Raw genomic sequence first — 25,220 nt, forward strand, 5'->3', positions numbered from 1 at the left:
ACCACTATACTGTAATTGTCCAATGGCTACTTTCCTCTTGGTAAGGGTGGAAGAGACTCTTCAACTATGGTAAGCAGCTCTTCTAGGAGAGGGACACTCCAAAATCAAACCATTATTCTCTAGTCTTGGGTAGTGCCACATCCTCTGTACCATGGTCTTCCACTGTCTTGGGTTAGAGTTCTCTTGCTTGAGGGTACACTCGGGCACGCTATTCTATCTAATTTCTCTTCCTCTTGTTTTGGTAAAGTTTTTATAGTTTATATAGGAAATGTTTATTATAATGTTACTGTTCTTAAAATACTTTATTTTTCCTTATTTCCTTTCCTCACTGGGCTATTTTCCCTGTTGGGGCTCCTGGGCTTAGATCATCCTGCTTTTCCAACTAGGGTTGTAGCCTAGCAACTAAATATATATATATATATATATATATATATATATATATATATGTATATATATATATACATATATATATATATATATATATATATATATATATACATATATATATATATATATATATATATATATATATATACAGTATATAAAATGTATATATATATGTATATATATATATATATATATATATATATATATATATATATATATATATATATATATATATATATATATATTTCTCTTTTTTGCACGATGTTTAAACCGCGTCAGGCATTTCTGTCTTCTCTGAAACTGTCAAATAGAGACTGGTTTTACTCCATCATGTGAGCTTTCTATTTATCCATTTAAACCCTTCTATTTATGTGTCCTTGCCTTATTCTTTCCCTTCTCTTCTGCAAACAGTTTTCTAAATGTTGGGTGTTCCCCATTCTCTCTACCTTCTCCTGTACTTTTTTTTATCATTTAAAAACTCGTTGTATATTCACCAGCTCCCCCTAATCATAAACCTATCCCATCCCAACCCAGCTTGTGTATTGTCTCAAATGAGTTGACATTTATGGATAAATCATACTGGAAATATATTCTTTTGTCGATTTAAATGTTTTTATCTGCCACTGCTATTTTAATGGAGCCCCCATTATCTAATAAATCATACTGGAAAAATATTCTTTTGTCGATTTAAAATTTTTATCTGCCACTGCTATTTTAATGGAGCCCCCATTATTTAATAAATCATACTGGAAAAATATTCTTTTGTCGATTTAAAATTTTTATCTGCCACTGCTATTTTAATGGAGCCCCCATTATCTAATAAATCATACTGGAAAAATATTCTTTTGTCGATTTAAAATTTTTATCTGCCACTGCTATTTTAATGGAGCCCCCATTATTTAATAAATCATACTAGAAAAATATTCTTTTGTCGATTTAAAATTTTTATCTGACACTGCTATTTTAATGGAGCCCCCATTATTTAATAAATCATACTGGAAAAATATTCTTTTGTCGATTTAAAATTTTTATCTGCCACTGCTATTTTAATGGAGCCCCCATTATTTAATAAATCATACTAGAAAAATATTCTTTTGTCGATTTAAAATTTTTATCTGACACTGCTATTTTAATGGAGCCCCCATTATTTAATAAATCATACTAGAAAAATATTCTTTTGTCGATTTAAAATTTTTATCTGACACTGCTATTTTAATGGAGCCCCCATTATTTAATAAATCATACTAGAAAAATATTCTTTTGTCGATTTAAAATTTTTATCTGCCGCTGCTATTTTAATGGAGCCCCCATTATTTAATAAATCATACTAGAAAAATATTCTTTTGTCGATTTAAAATTTTTATCTGCCACTGCTATTTTAATGGAGCCCCCATTATTTAATAGATCATACTGGAAAAATATTCTTTTGTCGATTTAAAATTTTTATCTGCCACTGCTATTTTAATGGAGCCCCCATTATTTAATAGATCATACTGGAAAAATATTCTTTTGTCGATTTAAAATTTTTATCTGCCGCTGCTATTTTAATAGAGCCCCCATTATTTAATAAATCATACTGGAAAAATACTCTTTTGTCGATTTAAAATTTTTATCTGCCACTACTATTTTAATGGAGCCCCCATTATTTAATAAATCATACTGGAAAAATATTCTTTTGTCGATTTAAATTTTTTATCTGCCGCTGTTCTTTTAATGGAGCCCCCATTATTTAATAAATCATTTAAAGACAGTTAGTCTAATATGCGTTTTCGTAAGTACTTTTTTAAAAAAAGAGATTTTCTTATTAGTTACTCACAGGTTTCTTTTTTATATAAAATATTATAATATATTCGCGTGTGAATGTGAAGCAGAATATATAATCATTCTTCTAAATCTCTTTGTTTACCCGACCTCTGAAATCATCAGCAACACATATTCTCGCTTTCGTTGGCTGTAAACATTCTTGCTGTTAAGTTCAATTTGTTTGTGTTCTTCCACCATTAATCTCATCAGTCTGATTAATTATTGCTTCTATTATCTTTTACTATAGAGAATTTAACTTAATGACCATTAACACTATATCTCTTGCTTGAGGGTACACTCGGGCACTCTATTCTATCTTATTTCTCTTCCTCTTGTTTTGTCAAAGTTTTTTTAGTTTATATAGGAAATATTTATTTTAATGGTATTACACTTCTTGAAATAGTTGAATTTCCATTGTTTCCTTTCCTCACTGGGCTATTTTCCCTGTTGGGGCCCCTGGGCTTATAACATTCTGCTTTTCTAACTAGGGTTGTAGCCTAGCAAGTATTAATAATAATAATAATAATAATAATAATAATAATAATAATCAACAGCAACTACTTCATAAGCTGTTGTCTGAATCACTTAAAATTTCCCTTAAATCTTTCATAGGAAAAAGACAAACATCGTCTATCTTTTGCTCAACTGTGGATTTTTTTTTCCTTTTTTGGGGGGTGGGGGTGGGGTGGGGGGCATTAGGTCATTTCCACGAATTTGTAAAACCTGGCCGTGTCGTTCAAACATGTAATTTAGATTAACACTATCTAAAAGATTAAATTACCACGGCAAACCTTCTTCTTCTTCTTCTTCTTCTTCTTCTTCTTCTTCTTCTTCTTCTTCTTCTTCTTAATGTTTGATTTCACTGCTTTACACGAAAATTAGAAAGGAAAAGAAAGTTAATACATTATTATCATAATTCCATTGGTGTTCGCCTTGCAATCGTGTAACGATAAAGATTTACTTTTATTGAAGGAAATAAATATTTACTCTTGTAAGAATAGGAATATTCAATCATGTTATTTATCTTCCTTTCTCGAGTTTTTTTTTCTTTATTGAAATATGAAAGTCTAGATCACAGATGTCATAATATATAAAATTATAAAATCATGACTTACCTCAATCCTCACATATTTTCTACGACAGAGAGAGAGAGAGAGAGAGAGAGAGAGAGAGAGAGAGAGAGAGAGAGAGAGAGAGAGAGAGAGAGAGATATGTCATAATATATAAAATTATAAAATCATGACTTACCTCAATCCTCACATATTTTCTACGAGAGAGAGAGAGAGAGAGAGAGAGAGAGAGAGAGAGAGAGAGAGAGAGAGAGAGAGAGAGAGAGAGGGAGAGAGAGAGAGAGAGAGAGAGAGAGAGAGAGAGAGAGAGAGAGAGAGATATGTCATAATATATAAAATTATAAAATCATGACTTACCTCAATCCTCACATATTTTCTAGGAGAGAGAGAGAGAGAGAGAGAGAGAGAGAGAGAGAGAGAGAGAGATTTTGAGTTTTCTGGCATCCTGACATCGAAGATCATTGGCGCCGATATCATTTGTTATAAATAAAGAATAAAACGAAATTTATTATAAATCTAAAAACGCTGTTTGCATGGTGCAACACATCTTGAGAGAGAGAGAGAGAGAGAGAGAGAGAGAGAGAGAGAGAGAGAGAGAGAGAGAGAGAGAGAGAGAGCTGGGATGTGGGATTAGCCTTTTATAGTCGAGTTTCATTTACCCGAGGTCATGCAATCTCCTTCAACGGGACAAGACCTACTTATTCCGAAGATTCCTCCTGAGGGCGCGCCCCCGTGTTCCTCCACTTTCGCTTTCCTTTGCTGTCAAAGTAACGGAGTTCACTTTCACCGTGTGAGCCTTCCCAACGATCTTTGAATAACCTCTCTTTACTCGATGTACAATAAGAAAAATATACATTTGTTTTTGTGAGCGGGCGCGTGCGCCAATTGTCTTTCTTATTATTATTATTATTATTATTATTATTATTATTATTATTATTATTATTATTATTATTATTATTATTATTATTATTACTAGCCAAGCCACAACCCTAGTTGGAAAAGCAAGATGCTATAAGCCCAAGGGCTCCAACAGGGCAAAATGGCCCAGTGAGGAAAGGAAATAAGGAAATAGATAAATGATGAGAACAAATTCTATAAACAGTATCAACATCAAAACAGATATGTTACATATAAAGTATAAAAAAGACTTACGTCAGCCTGTTCAACATAAAAAAAAATTGCTGCAAGTTTGAACTTTTGAAGTTCTACTGATTCAACTACCCGATTAGGAAGATCATTACTTGAAGACTGTCTAATGAACTGGTATGTTATGGGTTTGCTACCTATGAGAAAGACACCTTCAAGAGTTTATATTGAAATATGTATTCTAGAAGTTTTATTCCAGCTGTTACCAAGTTGTGGAATGATCTTCCTAATCGGGTAATTGAATCAGTAGAACTTCAAAAGTTTAAAGTTGAAGCAAATGTTTTTATGTTGACCAGGTTGACATGAGTCTTTTTATAGTTTATATATGACATATCTGTTTTTGACGTTGTTAATAGTTTATATAGGACATATCGGTTTTGACGATGTTACTGTTTTTAGAATGATTTATTGTTAATGTATTCTCATAATTTATTTATTTCATTATTTCCTTTTCTCACTGCGCCATTTTCCCTATTGAAGCCCTTGGGCTTATAGCATCTTGCTTTTCCAACTAGGGTTGTAGCTTGGCTAGTAATAATAATAATAATAATAATAATAATAATAATAATAATAATAATAATAATAATAATAATAAATGTTTCAAGAGAGCTGTTTGTTACTGAACTGGTAATATATGGGATATACTGTAATGTAGAAGAAAAAATAGTTTGGGTTAAATTATTCTTTTTAATTCATAGCGCCATCACCCTTTCAGAAAACCAACATGAAATACTGTTTATAGGTAACCACGTACCTGTAAAGGATAAGAAGTTCTACACTTCTAACACGAATTGGAAAAGAAAAAAATATACTCCGAAATTGACATATTGAATTTAATTAATTAACTTAAAACCAAAAACATACAACTCTTGTAAATTGAAAGTATCTTATCCAAATAGAGGATAAACTTGACAGTGTACTAAGTTTTCGTTCATCTTACAGGTACAAATAAGCAGTGAGGAATAATACCTACATTCGATGAATTTATATAAGAAGTGACCTATACACAATGACGTAACCTTATTTGCATGTCTGCTTTTAAAAGAATACATCATAACAGTAACACTTGAAAGCAAAATATTCTCATTTTTCTTAGTATTTGTGAATCAAAATTATTATAAATAATCTTAATATTTACCATTGAAAATTACAATGACAAATTTTTCCAATACGTCAAGTCTTGAAAATCGTCTCACTCCACGGTACTGTAAATCCACATTTCATCCCACTGTCAGTTGTCACGTAATACAGTAATAGTATAGCCTCATCTTATACTATTTAAAGAAGTGGAGAATATAACAAAGGAGTTTCTTTCTCTAATGAATTAAAATAAATATAAAGGTAAATTATGATTCTTTTCACTAATCAATGTAATCCTACATACCTCTCCTTCTTTCTAACACACACACACACACACACACACACATATATATACATATATATATATATATATATATATATATATATATATATATATATATATATATACTGTATATATATATATATATATATATATATATATATATATATATATATATATTAATGTACATTTCATAATCACTGAACAGCCTGTAACAATGAACATCTAATTGAATATGTATTCTTTATATAATCATACTGGCAATTAAATACACGCTAACCAATATATATATATATATATATATATATATATATATATATATATATAGAGAGAGAGAGAGAGAGAGAGAGAGAGAGAGAGGAGAGAGGAGAGAGAGAGAGAGAGAGAGGAGAGAGAGAGAGAGAGGAGAGAGAGAGAGAGAGAGAATATAAAACCTCATATGATTAAAAATACTCTGTATCCATATCGAATAATGATTTCCTTGCAAGACGAGGGAGAAATGTTCTCAGCCCAGCAAACATTTAAGTTAATCCTTAGTCTTAGCATAATCCTTCTATCCAAATGGCTTGTCTAACCATTTCAATTTTTTTCTTTTTTTCAGGCTAGCAACGGGACTAGCCGGTCAATCTGCAATTGTCGAGGATATCGTAAGTATTTGCACTGAATTTATTATTATTATTATTATTATTATTATTATTATTATAATTTTCATTATTATTATTATTATTATTATTATTATTATTATTATTATTATCATTATCATTATTATCATTATTATTATTATTATTATTATTATTATTATTATTATTATTATTATTATTATTATTCCAGTAATAACTAAATGTTTACTCTCCCAATCTCAAGGCTGTGGTATCCAGAACCGGGAAGGTCGAGTAGTAGGAGGCCGGGTCGCCCAGAGGAACCAGTACCCTTGGCTGGTGTCGCTCAATTACCGGGGAAAACTCTATTGTGGAGCTTCCCTCGTCAATGATAGGTTCTTGGTCACCGCCGCCCACTGCATAAAAAGGTTAGTTATTATTATTATTATTATTATTATTATTATTGGAGCCTTTGTAGGGTGACGGCCAGATCCCGTAGAAAATGGGAATATTCTGAACTGTGGCCGTCGTTCTAAAAACGATTTTGGCAGGAGAAGCTAACTTGAAAAACCCACCTAACCTATGCTAAAAGCCGTATCCTTACCCAGGGGGGCTTCGCCCCCCCCCCCCCACCCCCCCCCCCCCCCCCCCCGAACACCCCTCCCCCCCTTACACAACAGTTTCCTTACCTACGAGTACGACGGGAGAAGCTAACTTAAAAAACCCACCTAACCTATGCTACAAGCCGTGACCTTAACCAGGGGGCTGCGCCCCCCCCCCCCCCGAACCCCCCCCCCTTACAAACATATTTAAGATCCGTAGACCATTTCCAAACGTTTTTATTCTATACAAGATAACAGTCGGAGCGATAATAAGCAAATTAGGACGCTTGGCCGTAGCGCTACAAACTACCCTTATTATTATTATTATTATTATTATTATTATTATTATTATTATTATTATTATTATTATTATTACTTGCTAAGCTACAATCCTATAGTCAATTCTTTTTAGTGAAGCAGGTTTACGCGGTCTCGCAGGGGTGCCAATTTATCTCGGAAAAGTTTCCGGATCGCTGATTGGTTGGACAAGATAATTCTAACCAATCAGATAGCAGGAAAATTTTCCGAGCTAAAACGGCACCGCATGCGAGTCAGTGCAAATGCGCCCCATTAAAGAAAATTATTATAGTTGGAAAAGCAGGATGCTATAAGCCTAATGGCTCCAACAGGGAAAATAGCCAAGTGAGGAAAGGATATAAGGAAAAACTACAAGAAGTTCAAGAACAATAACAACATTAAGATAAATATTTTCATGTATAAATTATAGAAATTGAAAATAACAAGAGGAATAGAAACAAGATAGAATAGTGTGCCCGAGTGTACCCCCAAGCAAGAGAACTCTAACCCAAGACAGTGGAAGACCATGGTACTGAGGCTATGGCACTACCCAAGACTAGAGAACAATGGTTTAATTTTGGAGTGTCATTCTAGAAGAGCAGCTTATATAGCTAAAGAGTCTCTTCTATCCTTACCAAGAGGAAAGTAGCCACTGACCAATTACAGTGCAGTAGTTAACCTCTTGAGAGAAGAAGAATTGTTTGAAAATTTCAGTGTTGTCAAGTGTATGAGGTTAGAATTAGAAGTCTTTCTTTCATTAGTTTCTCTTCTTTGTCAAATCTTATCTTCGTTGCAGGAAAAATTAAATATATTAGCACATAATTGATTGGTTAATTTAGTATGTGCGACACACTGAGGAAAAATTTCCTTAATAGGCATCATTAGATTTCTATGAAGACTTACTTCTCTCAGTTTGAAATAGCGATCGAGGACAACAATGATCAATAGAGCATCGAGAAAATAAAAGAAAAGTAAAATTTCTTAAATTATTATTCTCACTATCGGCTATATAACAATAACTCAAGTCCATCTGTTGTAAAGTGTGAAAAACCAGTCTTCTAGACAGCATGTAGCCTACTTGATTTTTAGGATGTGCTGATATTGTACTGTAGCCTTGGCCATGAGTGGCCAAAGCAACACCGTGTGTGTGTGTGTGTGTAATTTCCTGGATTTGGACGAATCAAAATTTGTGGTGACCTTTGGCAAGAAGGCAGATTTCTTCAACACCCGTCATGTTATTATTATTATTATTATTATTATTATTATTATTATTATTATTATTATTATTATTATTATTATTATCATTATTAGCTAAGCTACAACCACAGTTGTAAAAGCAAGATGCTATATAAACATAAGGGTTCTAACAGTGAAAAATTAGCACAGTGAGGAAAGTCATTATTATTATTATTATTATTATTACCTAAGCTACAACCACAGTGGAAAAAGCCAGACGCTATAAACCTAAGGGTTCTAACAGTGAAGATATAGCTCAGTGAGGAAAGGAAATAAAGAATTAAATAAACTACCATAGTAATGAATAATTCCTAATCACCCCATTCCTCCCACAGAGTGAACAAAATCCGCGTGGAGATCGTTCTAGGCAATCACAACAAGAGCGACGACTCCGAATTTTCCAGGCAAACTCGGAAAGTGAAGGATTGGTGGTCCCATGATCAGTTCGACCGCAAGACTTTCTACAACGACATCGGTGTCATCGAGTTGGATGAGCCCGTCGATTTCGACAGGAATGTCAGGCCCGTCTGCTTACCGACAGAAAGTTAGTCGAAAAGAGGTTCTCGTGGCATTACCACTGAGAGGGTTTCTTTAAAATCCATATATTATTTGACCGTTTCCATATTTGTTGTAGGATCTTTCACAATTCAAATAGTTTTTTTTTATGTTTTTGTGGTATTATCATTATGAGGTTTGATTTTTGAGTGTCCTTTTCCCAGAAGAGCTGGCTATCATAACTAGAGAGTCTCTTCTACCCTTATCAAAAGGAAAGTAGCCACTGAACAATTGCAGTGCAGTAGTTAATCCTTGAGCGAAGAAGAATTGTTTGGTAATCTCGGTGTTGTCAGGTGTATTATGACAGATTAGAATGTGGAAAGAATAGGCCAGATATCTATTAAGTGCTAGAGTGCCCGCAAACTTATTTTGCGGAGTAAGCAGTTAGGAACCAGGACTATGCCTCACCCCGAACTTGAACCTGAGGAACCACAATGTTTCTTAGATCTGAGCTAGAAAGGGATGTAGGTTGTAGTTCAAAATTATATGTTTTTTCAAGGAGGCATATAAGTATACGGCAGTAAGGAAGAAATGGAAATCTTCTTTCCAGATATAACCTACACTGGTGAGAATGGCCTTGTAACCGGATGGGGCCGCCTGTCTGAGGACGGCGAAGCCAGCGACGTAGTCCGCTACATACGCATTCCCATAATGAGCAACGAGCAGTGCAGGCGCCAGAGGTATAGATACGAAGAGATTGCAGATACCATGATGTGTGCCGGGTTCGAGGAAGGGAAGATCGATGCCTGTCAGGTAAATAAAAAGGGATTTTGACAAAGGAAAAATCTATTTCTGGGGAGATACCTGTGACGCCCGGTGAAAAGAGTCCTTCCTTACACTTTTATATCAGAAAAGTGTGTGGAAGGACTCTTTTCACCGTGCGTCACAGGTCGACCCAGAAATAACGAAACGACTGCTTTTTAGTCTGTAGAAATTTATTTTGAATTCATTAATGATGAATATGATCTTGAAATAATCGTTTGATACTTTGTGAATAGTCGGTAAATGTAGAAAAAAAAAACATTTTGTTTTATTTTACAAGAAATGCTTTCATATTTGATAAAAGGTGTCGTTCAACTCGTTAAATGAGATTTTTATGTTTCGAAATAAGAATTACACCTCAAAACTTGAAAAAGAATTCACCAAGCGTGGGTATCTTAGCATTAAGCATACAATGGAAAATTATAACGTTTTTTAGCTCACAAGGCAATAGAAGGTAATAATTGCTGACTTTTAATATTTTTTTTCCAGGGAGACAGTGGTGGTCCTCTTCTGCTCGAAAAGCCAAACGGAAACCAAATTGACCTGATTGGTAAGTTCATCTCCAACCGAAATTATGAAATTTTGACACTATAGAATTTAAAAAAAAAAATATATCAGTGTAATCAGTGATAGGGACCTCTTGTTCTGACGTTAGATACACAAATTTATTCTGCCAAGGGTACTCAAATTCATCTTGCTAATTTCTGGGACCTAATTTGACTAAGGACATGGTGTAGAAGAACACGGGGCTGAAAAAGATGACATTTTAAACGTTTTTTCTTAAATTGTACCTTTTGAATATACATATTGCTAAGCCACTCAATAAATCGTATTCCGGCATACATTAGAAATTGAATTACTGAACACTAATGATCTAGAATTTGTTTTTGAAAATGAAGCCATGATAAATTTCTAAGTTATTTGAAAGTAAATTTCATAGTTTTTTTCTTTTGTTCTTTTCATATAAAAATAAATATAATTTTTGGATTTGATAAAGAAGCATCTCCCAATTTGGCAGTACTATGTGAGAGAAGTCCAAACTGAAGGGTTAGTATTTAAAAATTATAAAATGATAGCCACATTTTTAAGTCCGCTTTTCTTAACATATTTTCCTTCAAGTTATTATTAAGAAGTAGGCATCTCCCATTTATCCCTGACTGCAACCTTATGTAGATCAACTCTAAAGTCTCAATTAGTAACATCTCATTGTCACTTTAGACCTTCCTTATCCAAGACCTCTGCATTTCACGGGAAGACTGACCAGTTTACTGAAAAGCCTCTTGACTATGGACATAACCCTTCAACTCACCAGCTACTGACACTACGAGTCTACGACGACCCTGACTTGCAATGACCGAAGAGCCGCGCGTCTTCTTCAGATGTGTTCTTCTTCTTCTTCTTCGGATTTTATAAGGAGAATTACCGGGCCCGGGGAAACACTGCTTATTCGTTTATTAAACAAGGTCGTTACCTCTGTATTGGTAAGCCTGTATATTTTATTATTAGAAACGGTTATTATTATTATTACTATTGTTATTATTAAAGTTTTAGATTGAGCATGGAATTAACGCTTCAAGGTTAGACGGATTAGCAGAAATAAAAAAATGGATATATATATATATATATATATATATATATATATATATATATATATATATATATATATATATATATATATATATATATATTCAGACACTTGCTCTATATTATATAGAGATGTGTGTATGCGTGTGAAAATATGCATATACACATACACGTATATATGATATATACATATATACATCCATTTACTTAGTTCATATATAAAAGTATGTGTACCTGTTATATCTATATCTATGTGTGTGACTATATCTGCGTTTTGTTTCCAGGAGTAGTCTCGTGGGGCCAAGGATGCGGCCGAGCCGGCTATCCCGGAGTGTACACCCGAATCCAAAGTTACAGAGATTTCATAGACTCCAAAATCTCATCCGGCTGTTTCTGTCCCCAATAAGATATGCAGCCTCTGTGGCAACAATCCCCAACATGGTGGGGAATGGTGGAAGTTGAGAAATAAAACATTTGGGTGTGATTCCAGTCGATTCCCTCAGGATGTTGAGAGGCATTTAAGAGGCGCCGTTGCAAAGGCTATGCCTCGACCCTTAAACCTGAGTGATATTTATTTCAACAGGTTTAGCAATGATAATTCATTGTTATAACTGCGCTTTTAACTTTCACATAACTTTAGAATTTATGCAAACTTGCACCTTTAAGTTACTTTTATGACAAATAAAAGTGATTAGCCTTCACTTATAATTTAGATTTCATAGATAGATCTGAAGCCTATATATGTATATAGTAATTTATTCATTTATCCTACACTAATCCAACACTTTATATGTTAAAATTAGATATGTTTGATGAATAAAAGAGTCTTTGATTTCTCGTAATTTTATTACAATATAATCCACTATTATTTTTGTGATATAAGACATCTGCTGACTAATATGTTATGTAGATAAAAGAACACAATTTCTTATGAGAGAGAGAGAGAGAGAGAGAGAGAGAGAGAGAGAGAGAGAGAGAGAGAGAGAGAGAGAGAGAGAGAGAGAGAGAGAGAGAGCATCAGGTTGTATTGTCATAACGAAGGGCTTCCCTGCTGGCTACTGGAAACAAAATGGCGCCCTATTTTGAGGTTGGCACTACTCTTGTTTTATATAGGTACTCTAATGAAAAACGTCTCGCGGAATCACGAGAAAATAGGCAAAGAAAAAATACAAGGAATAAATATAATTACGGAAGAACTAACAGAGAAGGCATTTCTGAAATTATGTATGAGAACAACACTTTAGGAAAAAAAAGCCACGGGCTGCAATATTGCAAAAGCCCGTGTCTGACCAAAAGGGCCAGACAATCTTCAACAACAATAATTTAGGAAAACAGGTAAAGAAACAAGATGATGAAAGAAGAAGGGGAATAAAGGAAAGGAAGGAATTGCCTACACGAAGAGGATAGAAATGAAAAAGTTGGAAAATTTCATTCGAAAAAGATAGACTCAAAGGAGAAAATATATCAAATACGAAGAGAAGGACTGAGTAGAATAAAAGTGAATGATGAAAGAAGAAGGGGAATAAATGAAAGGAAGGAATTACCCACACGAAGAGGATAGAAATGAAATAGTTGGACATTTTCATTCGAAAAAGATAGATTCAAAGGAAAAAATATATCAAATACGGAGAAAAAAATATTAGGACACAAAAACACCACACGAATAACTGAGGCGCCGTTACAAAGATTGAGGCCTTCGCCTACGAACATGGAGTTAACTTGATGTGTTTTTTACTTTAATGTTACTATAGTAACGCGGCTAACGCCAACGGTGACAGTACACCGACTCATTTATTACATTGTTCATTAATAATGACAATGGGATCAAGAACTAAAACGTGCTGTTTTCGAGGAATAGTGGATTACTAAACTACAAGTTCACATTGAAGGTAAAGTTAACGTCGGTGAATGTCATTTAGCCTAACAAATGCTACGGTAAATACTCCGGCTAAGACTAATTAGTTGAATAATTTAGATAATGGTATGACACTTTATTGTCTCTCCAAGTACTAACCATATATTCCAGGTCAGATTGCATAAGAAACCAATAATTCTTAAAGAGAAAATTAGTGGGGGTGTATGTATGATAGCGGCCACCTTTATGTATTATTCCTTCTAACATAGACTACGGCAGTGCAGGGAGCGTTTAGCCCCCCTCCCCTTTAAGTAAGTAGGTAAGGACATGGCTGTTAGGTTAGGGGGAAAAGTTGGTGAAAAGTTTAGCTTAGTTGATGTCCAGTTTTAATGAACGTGGGAGGAACTGGCAGCCGATATACAAAGGCTTCAATTAGTGTGCCCGGTGTGACGGTCTGAACGATCCCCCGGTCTCAGTATTCTCCTTGACATTTTATAATGCTTCTTTTCCACCATTAGCTCACTTCGCTCGCATGAAATAAAACATTAAGCTCATATGTACTGGCAAGCGGTAATGTTGAGCTGCGCACGCTAACATTACAGGAAAATAAAACTTCAACCTCGTATGCACTGGCAAACGGTAATGTTCTTGCATGTGCAGATTATCAAGGAGAATTCTGAGACCGGGGGATCGTTCAGACCGTCACACCGGTATACGACCTAGCCTATGGTTTCCCACCTAAACTAACCGCAGGCGTTTTGTCCATACATAAATGAGGGAGGGTGGGATATGCCCTTGGGTGTATGTATGGTGACGGGTATGGCCCATAACTCCTTTATATTTAGCTATATTGTTAGGAATACAGTAGTGTTAGAGGTCGTTAGTAGGTAAGGTCATGGCTTGTGTGTTAAGAAGAAATTTTTTTCTGCAGGTGGGAGATCCTGTCCATCATTATACGAAAGCTCCTATGCCCCCTTGCAAAGCCTCCATTTTAGTAATTTTGTGTACAGATAATGGGGTTAAAAAATGTTTTGAAGAGATCGATACAATTTTGTTAGTTTCAGTCTCCTAACTAATATTGTCCTCTTATGCAGTACATACCTTTCTCCAAATGGCTATTTTGTTGTTTTATACACTTATGCTAATACTTTTAGTTTCATAACCTCTCTATTTAAAAACTATTAAGGGGAATCCATGCAGAAAAGTGTGATTTTGGTTTAGGGGAGTCATATTACAAGTGAATTACTCCACAAACTAATAAGAGATATGAGAGATAGTCTGAATGTGCATATTTCAGTATTTGCAAATGAGAATAATAATAATTGTTATTTGTGAATGCAAAATTTTTGTTTGAATGGGCAAATATGATGATTACGATGGTTTGAGCCTTGGGCAAAGGCTACGTGTGTGCGTGCAGTCTGCATAGCATACGTGCAGTGTGGGTGTGCAACTGTACATATGTTTGAGTATGTGAGCAACTGTAATGGCCTATTTAGATGTAAATTAAAGTAAATCTTTATCAATATAAATTCATATCACCATTTGGTTTGCATACCGTGATATCTCTATATATAATCTATTGTGTACTGTAATATCATTTGACAAGAGAGGATCGGATAAAAAATGACTACATAAGGGGGTCGACAAAGGTGGTGGAAATATCAAAGAAAGTGCTGGAAGGGAGGCTGAGATGGTATGGACACTTGATGAGGAGAGATGAGGACCAGGTTAGGAGACATACTAAGGAGATGGAGGTTCAGGGAAGAAGAAGAGGGAGACCAAGAAAGAGATGGAGGGACTGTGTGAGAGGAGACATACAGGAGAAAGGGATTGATGAGGCAGAAGCGCAGAATAGAAAAAGATGGAAACGGCTCATCCGCAACGGCGACCCCATATAAAGATGGTAACCAGCTGGGAAGAAGAAGACTGTAATATCATTTACTTATAGTTACTTTTTGGTCCTTTCAGCTTAAGATTGAATTTGGGACAGTTATGAAAATACACCAGGGTGTCCAGATGTCCCGTATTTGATGGAATTGTCCGTTATTTTTTCAATATTAATCTTACCCGATAATCATGTAGCTGTCAACTCCGTTGCCCGACAGAATTCTACGGAAGGGATACGCCAGCGATCGCTATACAAGAGGGGGGTGTACTCACAAGCGCCACCTGTGGCCAGGTACTGCAGTACTTCTTGTTGACACCACCTCAATTTTTCCTCTGTCGTGCCTCCGGCTAGACCTACTTGGATACGCTGTTGATTCTGGAGTTTTTTGCTCACGATTTGGTGATGTATTTGCTCTAGAGTTTAGCTTTCGCTATTCAGGAAGTTTTATCATTAGCTTAGCTAGCTTTTGGAATTAATTTGATTAATTATGGTGACGAAGAGAGTATGAACTCTCTTTCACTTTTAAATGGCCGACCCTTCCCTTAGACGGAAGTGTTGGTGTCTAAGAGAGTATAGACTCTCTTTCTTAATTTTGCTTAACAAAAGTTATAGATTTATTTTATATCTCTCCGCCTTTTATAGGCCTCTTCGATTAACTTCCTTTTATTATAAACTTATTAAAATTAATTTTTATATTTGTTTATATTCGACCTTTCCTAATAGTAGGCGGTCTTTTCTTGTTACCGAAGTTAATTAACATTGAGCCCGTCATTTCGGTTTTACCTGTTAACATATTATGCTATTTTAATGTTTTTGAAAGAATTTCTTTGATAGTCTCGTACTGTTTTCAAAGTTGAACTAACGTTTTGTTTTGTCTCTGCAGTTGTTGACGTTCAGAACGTTCAACTTGCGCTCTATCGTTACGATAGAGAGAGAATTTTCACGGTGTCACGTTGCAGTAAGAGTAAACCGTTTCTAGCGTTTTGTTCATTCTTTCTTAGCTTAATGGTTTTAATTCTAATAAAGGAACTTTTTATTTGGGAAATCTTTCAGTTTTTTTCCTTTAACAATAATATGTTTTAACGATATATATGATTGGGCTCTTCTCTCAGGTTCTAAGTCAAGAGAGAGAGAGAGAGAGAGATATAGAGACGGAGGGAGAGAGAGGAGGATAAACGTTTCGTTCAAGCGAGTAACGTTGTTATCGTTTTTGCTCTTCTCCCTAGTCTCTTTAGGGGAAGAAGGTAAACGTTTCTAGAGTTTTATTCTTGTTCTCAAGCTTTATGCGGTGAGAGATTTTAAACGTAGTTTATTTGATCTAGTGTTTAGTCTCTTTCCAGCCACTGAATTATTTATCTTTCATTAGATTTTTCTGTTACATTGTAATTCTGTTTTCGCAATTACTAACTTTTAAGGAAGGATAGAATTGCGTGTTTCAGGTACAAACCACTTAAAGTTTCGAGTTCAGTGAAATAAGTGCAAACAGAAAATCAAAAGTGATAAGTGATAAGTGCAAAGTGTTACAGTGTTGCGTTCGAGGGTTCGTCTGTTCGTGCCAGTTGTTCGCCTAGTCTGGGACCTCTTACAAGCTCCCAAGCCCAGGGGAGAAGTAATGTCGAAGGACTTATGGGTTCAGCAGGCCTTGATCGACGAACAGACGTTTTCCCTCCGTGGTTTCGGGTGTATCTACACACGTTGCCGACGTGATCACCCCACCCACACAAAGACGAGAGAGCCCTTTTATTCCTCGTCTGCGGAAGAGGTTTCTCGCAGAAACCATGGACCAAATCTTGCAGCTTTTAGTGCAAGTCGGTCCCTTCCGCACAAGTCCAACTCCTAGGTGTAGCCATTAGCCCTGGGTCAGTTCGGACTTGCTGCAGTACGACAACTGCACACCTCCCAGAGAGGCAAGGTGGTATCGCAACAGGCAGTAGCTCCGTCTGTTGCCGCACCAGCTGTTTTAGACCCTCAGTCTCAACGGACAGTAGCTCCGTTTGTTGTTGTCTTTCTTAAACTCTAGTGGTCTATACTGCAGACAATGCAGTCTCAGCTTGCGGTGTTGTTGCAGGAGTTTCAGGCAGAGAAGGTTAATACACCTCCTCCTGCGAACGCTCCTCCCCCTCTGCGCAGTACAATCTGCCAGACGTATGAGGTTGAGGTTCCTCTAGCTACCTCCATGCGTGAGCTGCCGCGTTGGGAGTTGCCAGATACCAGCGCTGTGCAGCAACCTCCACTTTCCTTGAGGCCGGAGCCTCTTACCACGCAGCAACCTCCTTAACAATGGGGGCAGGAGCCTTATGCCTTACAACCTCCTCTTCCCTTGAGACAAGAGTTTCTTGCAGTAAGACCATCCTCGAGGCAGCAACCTCTTGAGGTACGACAACCTCTACCATCCTTGAGGCAGCCACCTCAGCTCTCGCAGCTGCAACCTCAACTCTCGAGGCAAGCACCTCAAGAACCTCAACTCGTGAGACAGGAGCCGCGTTCTGCGCAGCCGCCACCTCAACTCTCGCAGCTCACACCTCAAGAACCTCAACTCGTGAGTCAAGAGCCTCTCTCTGCGCAGCCACCTCAACCCTTGAGGCAAGCGCAACTCTTGAGGCAGGAACCTCATGCTATGAGTCAGCCACCTCAACGCATGCATCTGCCACTTTCTCCTCAGCTTGAGCCTCTTCCCATTCAACTTTGAAATAACAAATGACAATAATAACACCTCATTACTTTCATAACTTGCATTTGTAAAACATATATATGTATTCCTTGCAATATATTTTTAACAAAATCGCAAAAATATGGCAAAAATATCTTCAAAACAAAAATGAATCATGAGTTATGAATGTAATGTAAATATTATGTTGATATTAAAACCCCATGCAAGCATGCATGAAGTAATGCAGTGTTGCCAACAGGGCGAGTTTCCCTTTCCTGAGGTGAAGTAGATTATAGTACGTATATTTAGTGCAGCTTAATTCTACGATTATCATGCCGGCTATCAAATTCATCAACAAAACAGTCTAAATCAATTCCCTCGGCACGTGCACTTTCAATGGACAGTAATGCGATATTACTCAATCTAGCACTGGTCATGGAATTTCTGAGAAATGTTACACGCCATGCAACATGCTCTGCTTACCTTACAGCATGCTCTACATACAGCATGCTCTGCATACCTTACAGCATGCTTCTCAGTCACACATCTTTGGTTGTTGCCAACTCACTAGACTGTCAAGCAGTTTCATAACGTTGCCTTCTAGTCTGCTGCTTTTGCACCAGTGAAACCCTCACTGAGAGAACTTAGCTTTTCTCGGATATGGTCCCTGTAGATGAGAAAGTGCTTTTCTCCCTCCTTCTGATATTCCCTTGAGGACTCTGTCTTTTGGAGAGGAGCCTTTAGCTGCGTAGCCTCCTATGGACTTTTATTTAAGCATAACATGCTTCCAGGGAAGGTAATGGTTCCACTTCAGTCGCTAACCCCGTCTGTTACCACACCTGCTCCCATAGACCTTGAGCTGTGTTGCAAGACATGCAGTCCAAGCTTAGTCCTTGTTAGAGGATTTTTTGTTTACGGAGTCAGTGTGTCACTGGGAAGACGTTCAACAACCAGCAGAAGTGACTTGTTGTGACGCAGTGCGGCAACCTCAGCAACCCGATAAGGAGTTGTCTGTACGACCCAGACAGTCTAGACAGCTTCGGGTTGTCACTGTACTTCCTCGCTTCCCCATGGTTGACAGTTCACAGACTGTGCAGCAGTACCATGATCTTGTGTCCGGCTCCGTCAGACGACTGGCTTTTAAGAGCTCCCACAAGTCGTCGCTGTCTGGAGATTCTCAGATGGACTATGGATCTGACCAAGGAACTGGGCCTCCTGGTCAATTTTGAGGAGTCCCAGCTCGTCCCATCCCAGACCATTGTCTACCTGGGTATGGATCTTCAGAGTCGAGCTTTACGGGCTTTTCCGTCGGCCCCAAGGATCTTCCAAGCCCTAGAATGCATCCAGAGCATGCTGAGAAGGAACCGATGCTCAGTCAGGTAGTGGATGAGTCTAACAGGGACACTTTCTTCGCTGGCCCTGTTCATCGTGTTAGGGAGACTCCACCTCCGCCCCCTTCAGTATCATCTAGCTGCTCACTGGATAAAGGACATGACGCTAGAGACGGTCTCAGTTCCTGTTTCCGAAGAGAGGAGGTCTTCTCTCGCGTGGTGTAAGAACAGCTTTCTTCTCAAGGAAGTCTACCTTTGGCTGTTCAGAAACCCGACCGCCGTCTCCTCTCGGACGCATCAGACACGGGCTGGGGTGCGACTTTGGACGGACAGGAATGCTCGGGAACATGGAATCAGGAGCAAAGGACACTTCACATCAATTGCAAGGAGTTGTTGGCGGTTCTTCTGGCCTTGATAAACTTCAAGTCCCTCCAGCTTAACAAGGTGGTGGAGGTGGACTCTGACAACACCACAGCCCTGGCTTACATCTCCAAGCAGGGAGGGACTCTTTCGTGGAAGTTGTTCTAGATCGCAAGGGACCTCCTCATCTGGTCAAAAGATCGAAAGCTCACGCTGGTAACGAGGTTCATTCAGGGCGGTATGAATGTCATGGCAGATCGCCTCAGCCGGAAGGGTCAGATCATCCCCACAGAGTGGACCCTTCACAAGAATGTTTGCAGCAGACTTTGGGCCCTGTGGGGTCAGCCAACCATAGATCTGTTCGCTACTTCGATAACCTAGAGACTCCTGTTGTATTGTTCTCCGATTCCAGACCCAGCAGCAGTTCACGTGGATGCTTTTCTGCTGGATTGGTCCCATCTCGACCTGTATGCATTCCCGCCGTTCAAGATTGTCAACAGGGTACTTCAGAAGTTCTCCTCTCGCAAAGGGACACGGCTGACGTTGGTTGGCTCCGCTCTGGCCCGCGAGAGAATGGTTCATAGAGGTACTGCAATGGCTGGTCGACATTCCCAGGACTCTTCCTCTAGGAGTGAACCTTCTACGTCAACCTCACGTAAAGAAGGTACATCCAAACCTCCACGCTCTTCGTCTGACTGCCTTCAGACTTTCGAAAGACTCTCAAGAGCTAGGGGCTTTTCGAAGGAGGCAGCCAGAGCGATTGCCAGAGCAAGGAGAACATCCACTCTCAGAGTCTATCAGTCTCAAGGGGAAGTCTTCCGAAGCTGGTACAAGACCAATGCAGTTTCCTCAACCAGTACCACTGTAACCCAGATTGCTGACTTCCTGTTACATCTAAGGAAAGTAAGATCCCTTTCAGCTCCTACGATCAAGGGTTACAGAAGTATGTTGGCAGCGGTTTTCCGCCACAGAGGCTTGGATCTTTCCACCAACAAAGATCTACAGGACCTCCCTAGGTCTTTTGAGACCTCAAAGGAACGTCGGTTGTCCACTCCAGGCTGGAATCTAGACGTGGTCCTAAGGTCCCTTATGTCATCAAGATTTGAACCTCTCCAATCAGCCTCTTTTTAGGACCTCACATTAAAAACTCTTTTCCTCGTGTGCTTGACAACAGCTAAAAGAGTAAGTGAGATCCACGCCTTCAGCAGGATCATAGTTTTCACATCTGAAACGGCTACATGTTCCTTGCAGCTCGGTTTTTGCTAAACGAGCTTCCTTCACGTCCTTGGCCTAAGTCGTTCGAGATCCTAAGCCTGTCCAACTTGGTGGGGAATGAACTGGAGAGAGTACTTTGCCCAGTTAGAGCTCTTAGGTACTATCTAAAAAGGTCTTAACCTTTACGAGGACAATCAGAAGCCTTATGGTGTGCTATCAAGAAGCCTTCTTTTCCAAGGTCTAAGAACTCAGTTTCTTACTATTCAGGCTTCTGATTAGGGAAGCACATTCTCATCTGAAGGAAGAAGACCTTGCTTTGCTGAAGGTAAGGACACATGAAGTGAGAGCTGTGGCTACTTCAGTGGCCTTCAAACAGAACCGTTCTCTGCAGAGTGTTATGGATGCAACCTATTGGAGAAGCAAGTCAGTGTTCGCATCATTCTATCTCAAAGATGTCCAGTCTCTTTACGAGTACTGCTACACCCTGGGACCATTCGTAGCAACGAATGCAGTAGTAGGCGGGGGCTCAGCCACTACATTCCCATAATCCCATAACCTTTTAACCTTTCTCTTGAATACTTTTTATGGGTTGTACGGTCGGCTAAGAAGCCTTCCACATCCTTGTTGATTTGGCGGGTGGTCAATTCTTTCTTGAGAAGCGCTTAGGTTAAAGGTTGTGATGAGGTCCTTTAGTATGGGTTGCAGCCCTTGATACTTCAGCACCTTAGAGTTGTTCAGCCTCCTAAGAGGAACGCTGCGCTCAGTAAGGAAGACGAGCTTATTTAAGGCAGAGTAATGGCTCAAGTCGACTTCCTTACCAGGTACTTATAATTTCATTGTTATTTTGAATAACTGATAATATGAAATACGGGATACTTAGCTTCTTGATATGCATGTACACTGGTTTTCACCCACCTCCCTGGGTGTGAATCAGCTACATGATTATCGGGTAAGATTAATATTGAAAAATGTTATTTTCATTAGTAAAATAAATTTTTGAATATACTTACCCGATAATCATGATTTAATTGACCCACCCTTCCTCCCCATAGAACCAGTGGACCGAGGAAAAATTGAGGTGGTGTCAACAAGAAGTACTGCAGTACCTGGCCACAGGTGGCGCTTGTGAGTACACCCCCCTCTTGTATAGCGATCGCTGGCGTATCCCTTCCGTAGAATTCTGTCGGGCAACGGAGTTGACAGCTACATGATTATCGGGTAAGTATATTCAAAAATTTATTTTACTAATGAAAATAACATTTTTACATTTGTCCTGTATAAACCCTCTCTGGCCTCTCTGGGGTGTCTTTTGTCCTGTATTTTCAATATTTTAAAAGAAATACAATATACTAGTGAAATTTTTTCAAAATACGGGTAAAGGCAGCCTCCCAAAATGGGCAACAGTGCAGACGCACTGGTGTCAGCATGATTGCTGCATGATTCACGTTAATCTTATTTTGTATTATTATTATTATCAAAGATGATTGCTACCTTGGTAGTTTTTATTTTACAGTTGAGCTTTACTATTGCTTGTATTTTTCTCTTTTTGTCATTGCTGCATGCTGTCAGTAACTGTTTGTCATCAGTAGGGGGAGCAAAATACATAGAAAAATTCTATAGTTTTACTAAGTAAATTTGTCTAAGTTGGTGCTTTACAATAAAGTTAAGCTGCCACACATTACGAGAGGGTACCAGGTGTCTCCTCTCATCCTCTGGGGAATGTTTGTCTGAAAAGGTGTAGAGCTGGCTCTATTTGTATGGCCTGGTTGGCTTGTCATGTCGGACGCTGGTTACTGATTGGTACTTGTGGGCGAAGCACGTATCTGGTCTGGGCCGGAGCTGCTCTCCCATTGTCTGAGGCTCTTGCTGGGAGGGGTTTCATCACAGTCAGGCTGCTACTTTGCTCACAGTAGTCGAGGTTATGTGGAGTTGTGATTTTGGTGGGTCCAGGTAGGGCTCTGGGTGCTGCACGCTGATTAGCCTGAACCGATATCAGAGTTAGGCAAACTGCTTGGTGGCTCAGAGTCCAGGTCTGAGTAGCCCCGTACTGCTTACTGATTGGTTGAGGTGCTCGCTGGGAGAGATTCAGTCGCAGATAATATTTACCTGAACATAATTAACCTAAGTATATCACAATCCTGTTTTCCTAGCTGTGAAAAAAAATGCGTTGATCAAACCAATTTACAAAGGAAAAGGTGATGTAAACGAGCTAAATTCATATACAGTGATACCTCGGTACTCGACCATAATCCGTTCGAGATCCGTGTTCGACCTCCGATTTGTTCGAGTACCGAATTTTTTTTCCCCATAAGAAATAATGGTATATATTCTATTCCGTTCCCAAGCACTCGAACAGGCCCAAAATATTAATAAAACGTGTACCTAAACAACAATAATTATCTAAATGTGTATGAAATTGGTCAGAAAATCCTATAAAACAATTTTAAACCATTTACTGTACTAAAATAAAACAATTTTAAACCATTTTCTGTACTGTAGTGAACATACCTTTGAGCAGCGGTTCGATGGCATACAGGGATGGATGTGGAGAGGATGGAAGGGGGAGGTTACTGCTTGGAAGGAGAGTCCCCTTCCATGATGTGGCGGGGTAGTTCTCCTTCAGGAGTTGTTTCTCTCTCCAATGAAAGGGTGGGCAGATCTATTTCAGGGGTTTCTTCTCTTCTTTGTCTCTTCTTTGGAGGAGAAACAGGCTTTGATGTAGCAGCTTTCTTTTCTTTTGTGAAAAACTGGTCTATTGTTAATTGTTTCTTCCTCCTCTGCAGTATTCTTCGAAAATGATACATGACACTATCATTAAACATATGCACTGCCCGGTTTGCTACTGCAATTTCTGGGTGGTATTTTTCAGCAAAAGCCTGCACATCTGCCCACTTGGAACAAATTTCATTGATGAGAGAACTTGGAACATCCTCCCTTACCTCATCCTCTTCTGAAGATTCCTGCTCCACAATCAGATCCTGCTGCTGTTGTTGTTGCAGGTGCAACAATTCCTCCACAGTCAACTCGGTAGAATGGCTTTCTACAAGCTCATCAATATCATCCTTGTCGACCTCAAGCCCCAAACTCCTGCCCATGACAACAATTTCCTCAACGACATCAGTGTCATCAGAAATTACAGGGGTAGCAGTGCTTGGACCCGCCTCTGGTTGGAAACCTTCAAACTCCCTCTCTGTGACACATGATGGCCACAGCTTACGCCAGGCAGAGTTCAATGTCCTATAGGTCACACCTCGCCAAGCTTGGTCAATCATGTTAACAGAGTTGAGGATGCTGAAGTGTTCCTTCCAGAATTCCTTTAGGGTCAACTTCGTGTCACTGGTCACTTCAAAACACTTTCTGAAAAGGGCCTTGGTATAGAGTTTTTTGAAGTTTGAAATGACCTGTTGGTCCATGGGCTGGAGTATGGGAGTAGTATTGGGGGGCAAGAATTTGATTTTGATAAAGCTGTATTCTTCTTTCAAGTCATCCTCGAGACCTGGAGGATGTGCAGGAGCATTGTCCATAACCAGAAGACATTTCATTGGCAAGCTCTTTTCAATGAGGTAAGCCTTAACCTGGGGGGCAAACACTTCGTTTATCCACTCAGTAAAGAATTGTCTTGTGACCCAAGATTTAGTGTTCGAGCGCCACATAACTGGTAGTGCACTTTTACAAATATTATTTCGTTTGAACACCCGGGGGTTGTCCGAGTGGTACACTAACAAGGGTTTGATCTTGCAATCGCCACTTGCATTTGCACACAGCAACAATGTTAGCCTATCTTTCATTGGCTTGTGACCTGGCATCTTCGTCTCGTCCTTGGTAATGTACGTATTGGCTGGCATTTTCTTCCAAAATAACCCAGTCTCATCACAATTAAAGACTTGTTGTGCGATCAAATTTTGTTCATTTATGTACCGATCGAATTCCCCCACGTATTTATCGGCTGCAATTTGATCCGAACTAGCTGCCTCCCCATGCCTAGTAACACGATGAATACCTGTTCTATTACGAAACTTTTCAAACCAACCCCTGCTCGCTTTAAATGTAAATGAATCACTTTCACTGGTACTCGGACTTTTCTTCACTAATTCTTCATAGATATGCAACGCTTTTTCACAAATGAACGCTTCACTAACACTTTCCCCGGCCAACTGTTTTTCTTTAATAAATATTAAAAGCAACTTTTCCATCTCCTCAATCACTTGTGGCCTTTGCTTAGTTACCGCCGTAACTCCCGTTGCAACATTCGCCTTCTTAATCATTTCTTTATGCTTTAAAAACGTAGAAATGGTCGACTTCGCCATTCCGTATTCTACCGCTAAATCGGACACTCGTACACCATTCTCATATTTCGCTATAATTTCCTTCTTCAACTCGATCGTTGTTCGCACTGTTTTCCTCTTCTCCTTCCCCTTAACACTCATTACTTTCTTGGGACTCATTATGAAAGCTAAAAAAGCAATTAAAAGCACTGAAAATCACTAAATCACAACGAATGCTGATCGCGCGTTGTCTGA

General features: G+C 38.4%; 2 protein-coding genes across 6 annotated transcripts in view; both read left to right on the top strand.

Moving 5' to 3' along the window:
* The window catches only part of LOC137632661 (trypsin-1-like), a 44,605-nt gene extending 32,388 nt beyond the window's left edge, over positions 1 to 12,217 (top strand). For 2 of the 3 annotated variants that reach the window (XM_068364736.1, XM_068364735.1), the window contains exons 2-7: positions 6,368 to 6,413; positions 6,631 to 6,793; positions 8,836 to 9,044; positions 9,606 to 9,808; positions 10,307 to 10,367; positions 11,686 to 12,217. In XM_068364736.1, the coding sequence (XP_068220837.1) occupies positions 6,368 to 6,413; positions 6,631 to 6,793; positions 8,836 to 9,044; positions 9,606 to 9,808; positions 10,307 to 10,367; positions 11,686 to 11,807 (804 nt within the window). In that variant the 3' untranslated portion in view covers positions 11,808 to 12,217. The remainder of the gene's footprint in view (positions 1 to 6,367; positions 6,414 to 6,630; positions 6,794 to 8,835; positions 9,045 to 9,605; positions 9,809 to 10,306; positions 10,368 to 11,685) is intronic. The other variant, XM_068364734.1, reaches the window with a different exon arrangement.
* Positions 12,218 to 13,113: 896 nt separating this feature from the next.
* The window catches only part of LOC137632668 (jouberin-like), a 110,309-nt gene continuing 98,202 nt past the window's right edge, over positions 13,114 to 25,220 (top strand). For all 3 annotated transcript variants that reach the window (XM_068364748.1, XM_068364747.1, XM_068364749.1), the window contains exon 1: positions 13,114 to 13,290. The gene's annotated coding sequence lies outside the window, so the exon portion shown is untranslated. The remainder of the gene's footprint in view (positions 13,291 to 25,220) is intronic.

Source organism: Palaemon carinicauda, chromosome 41, assembly GCF_036898095.1.
Source record: "Palaemon carinicauda isolate YSFRI2023 chromosome 41, ASM3689809v2, whole genome shotgun sequence".
In the NCBI taxonomy this organism is placed as follows: Eukaryota; Metazoa; Arthropoda; class Malacostraca; order Decapoda; family Palaemonidae; genus Palaemon; species Palaemon carinicauda.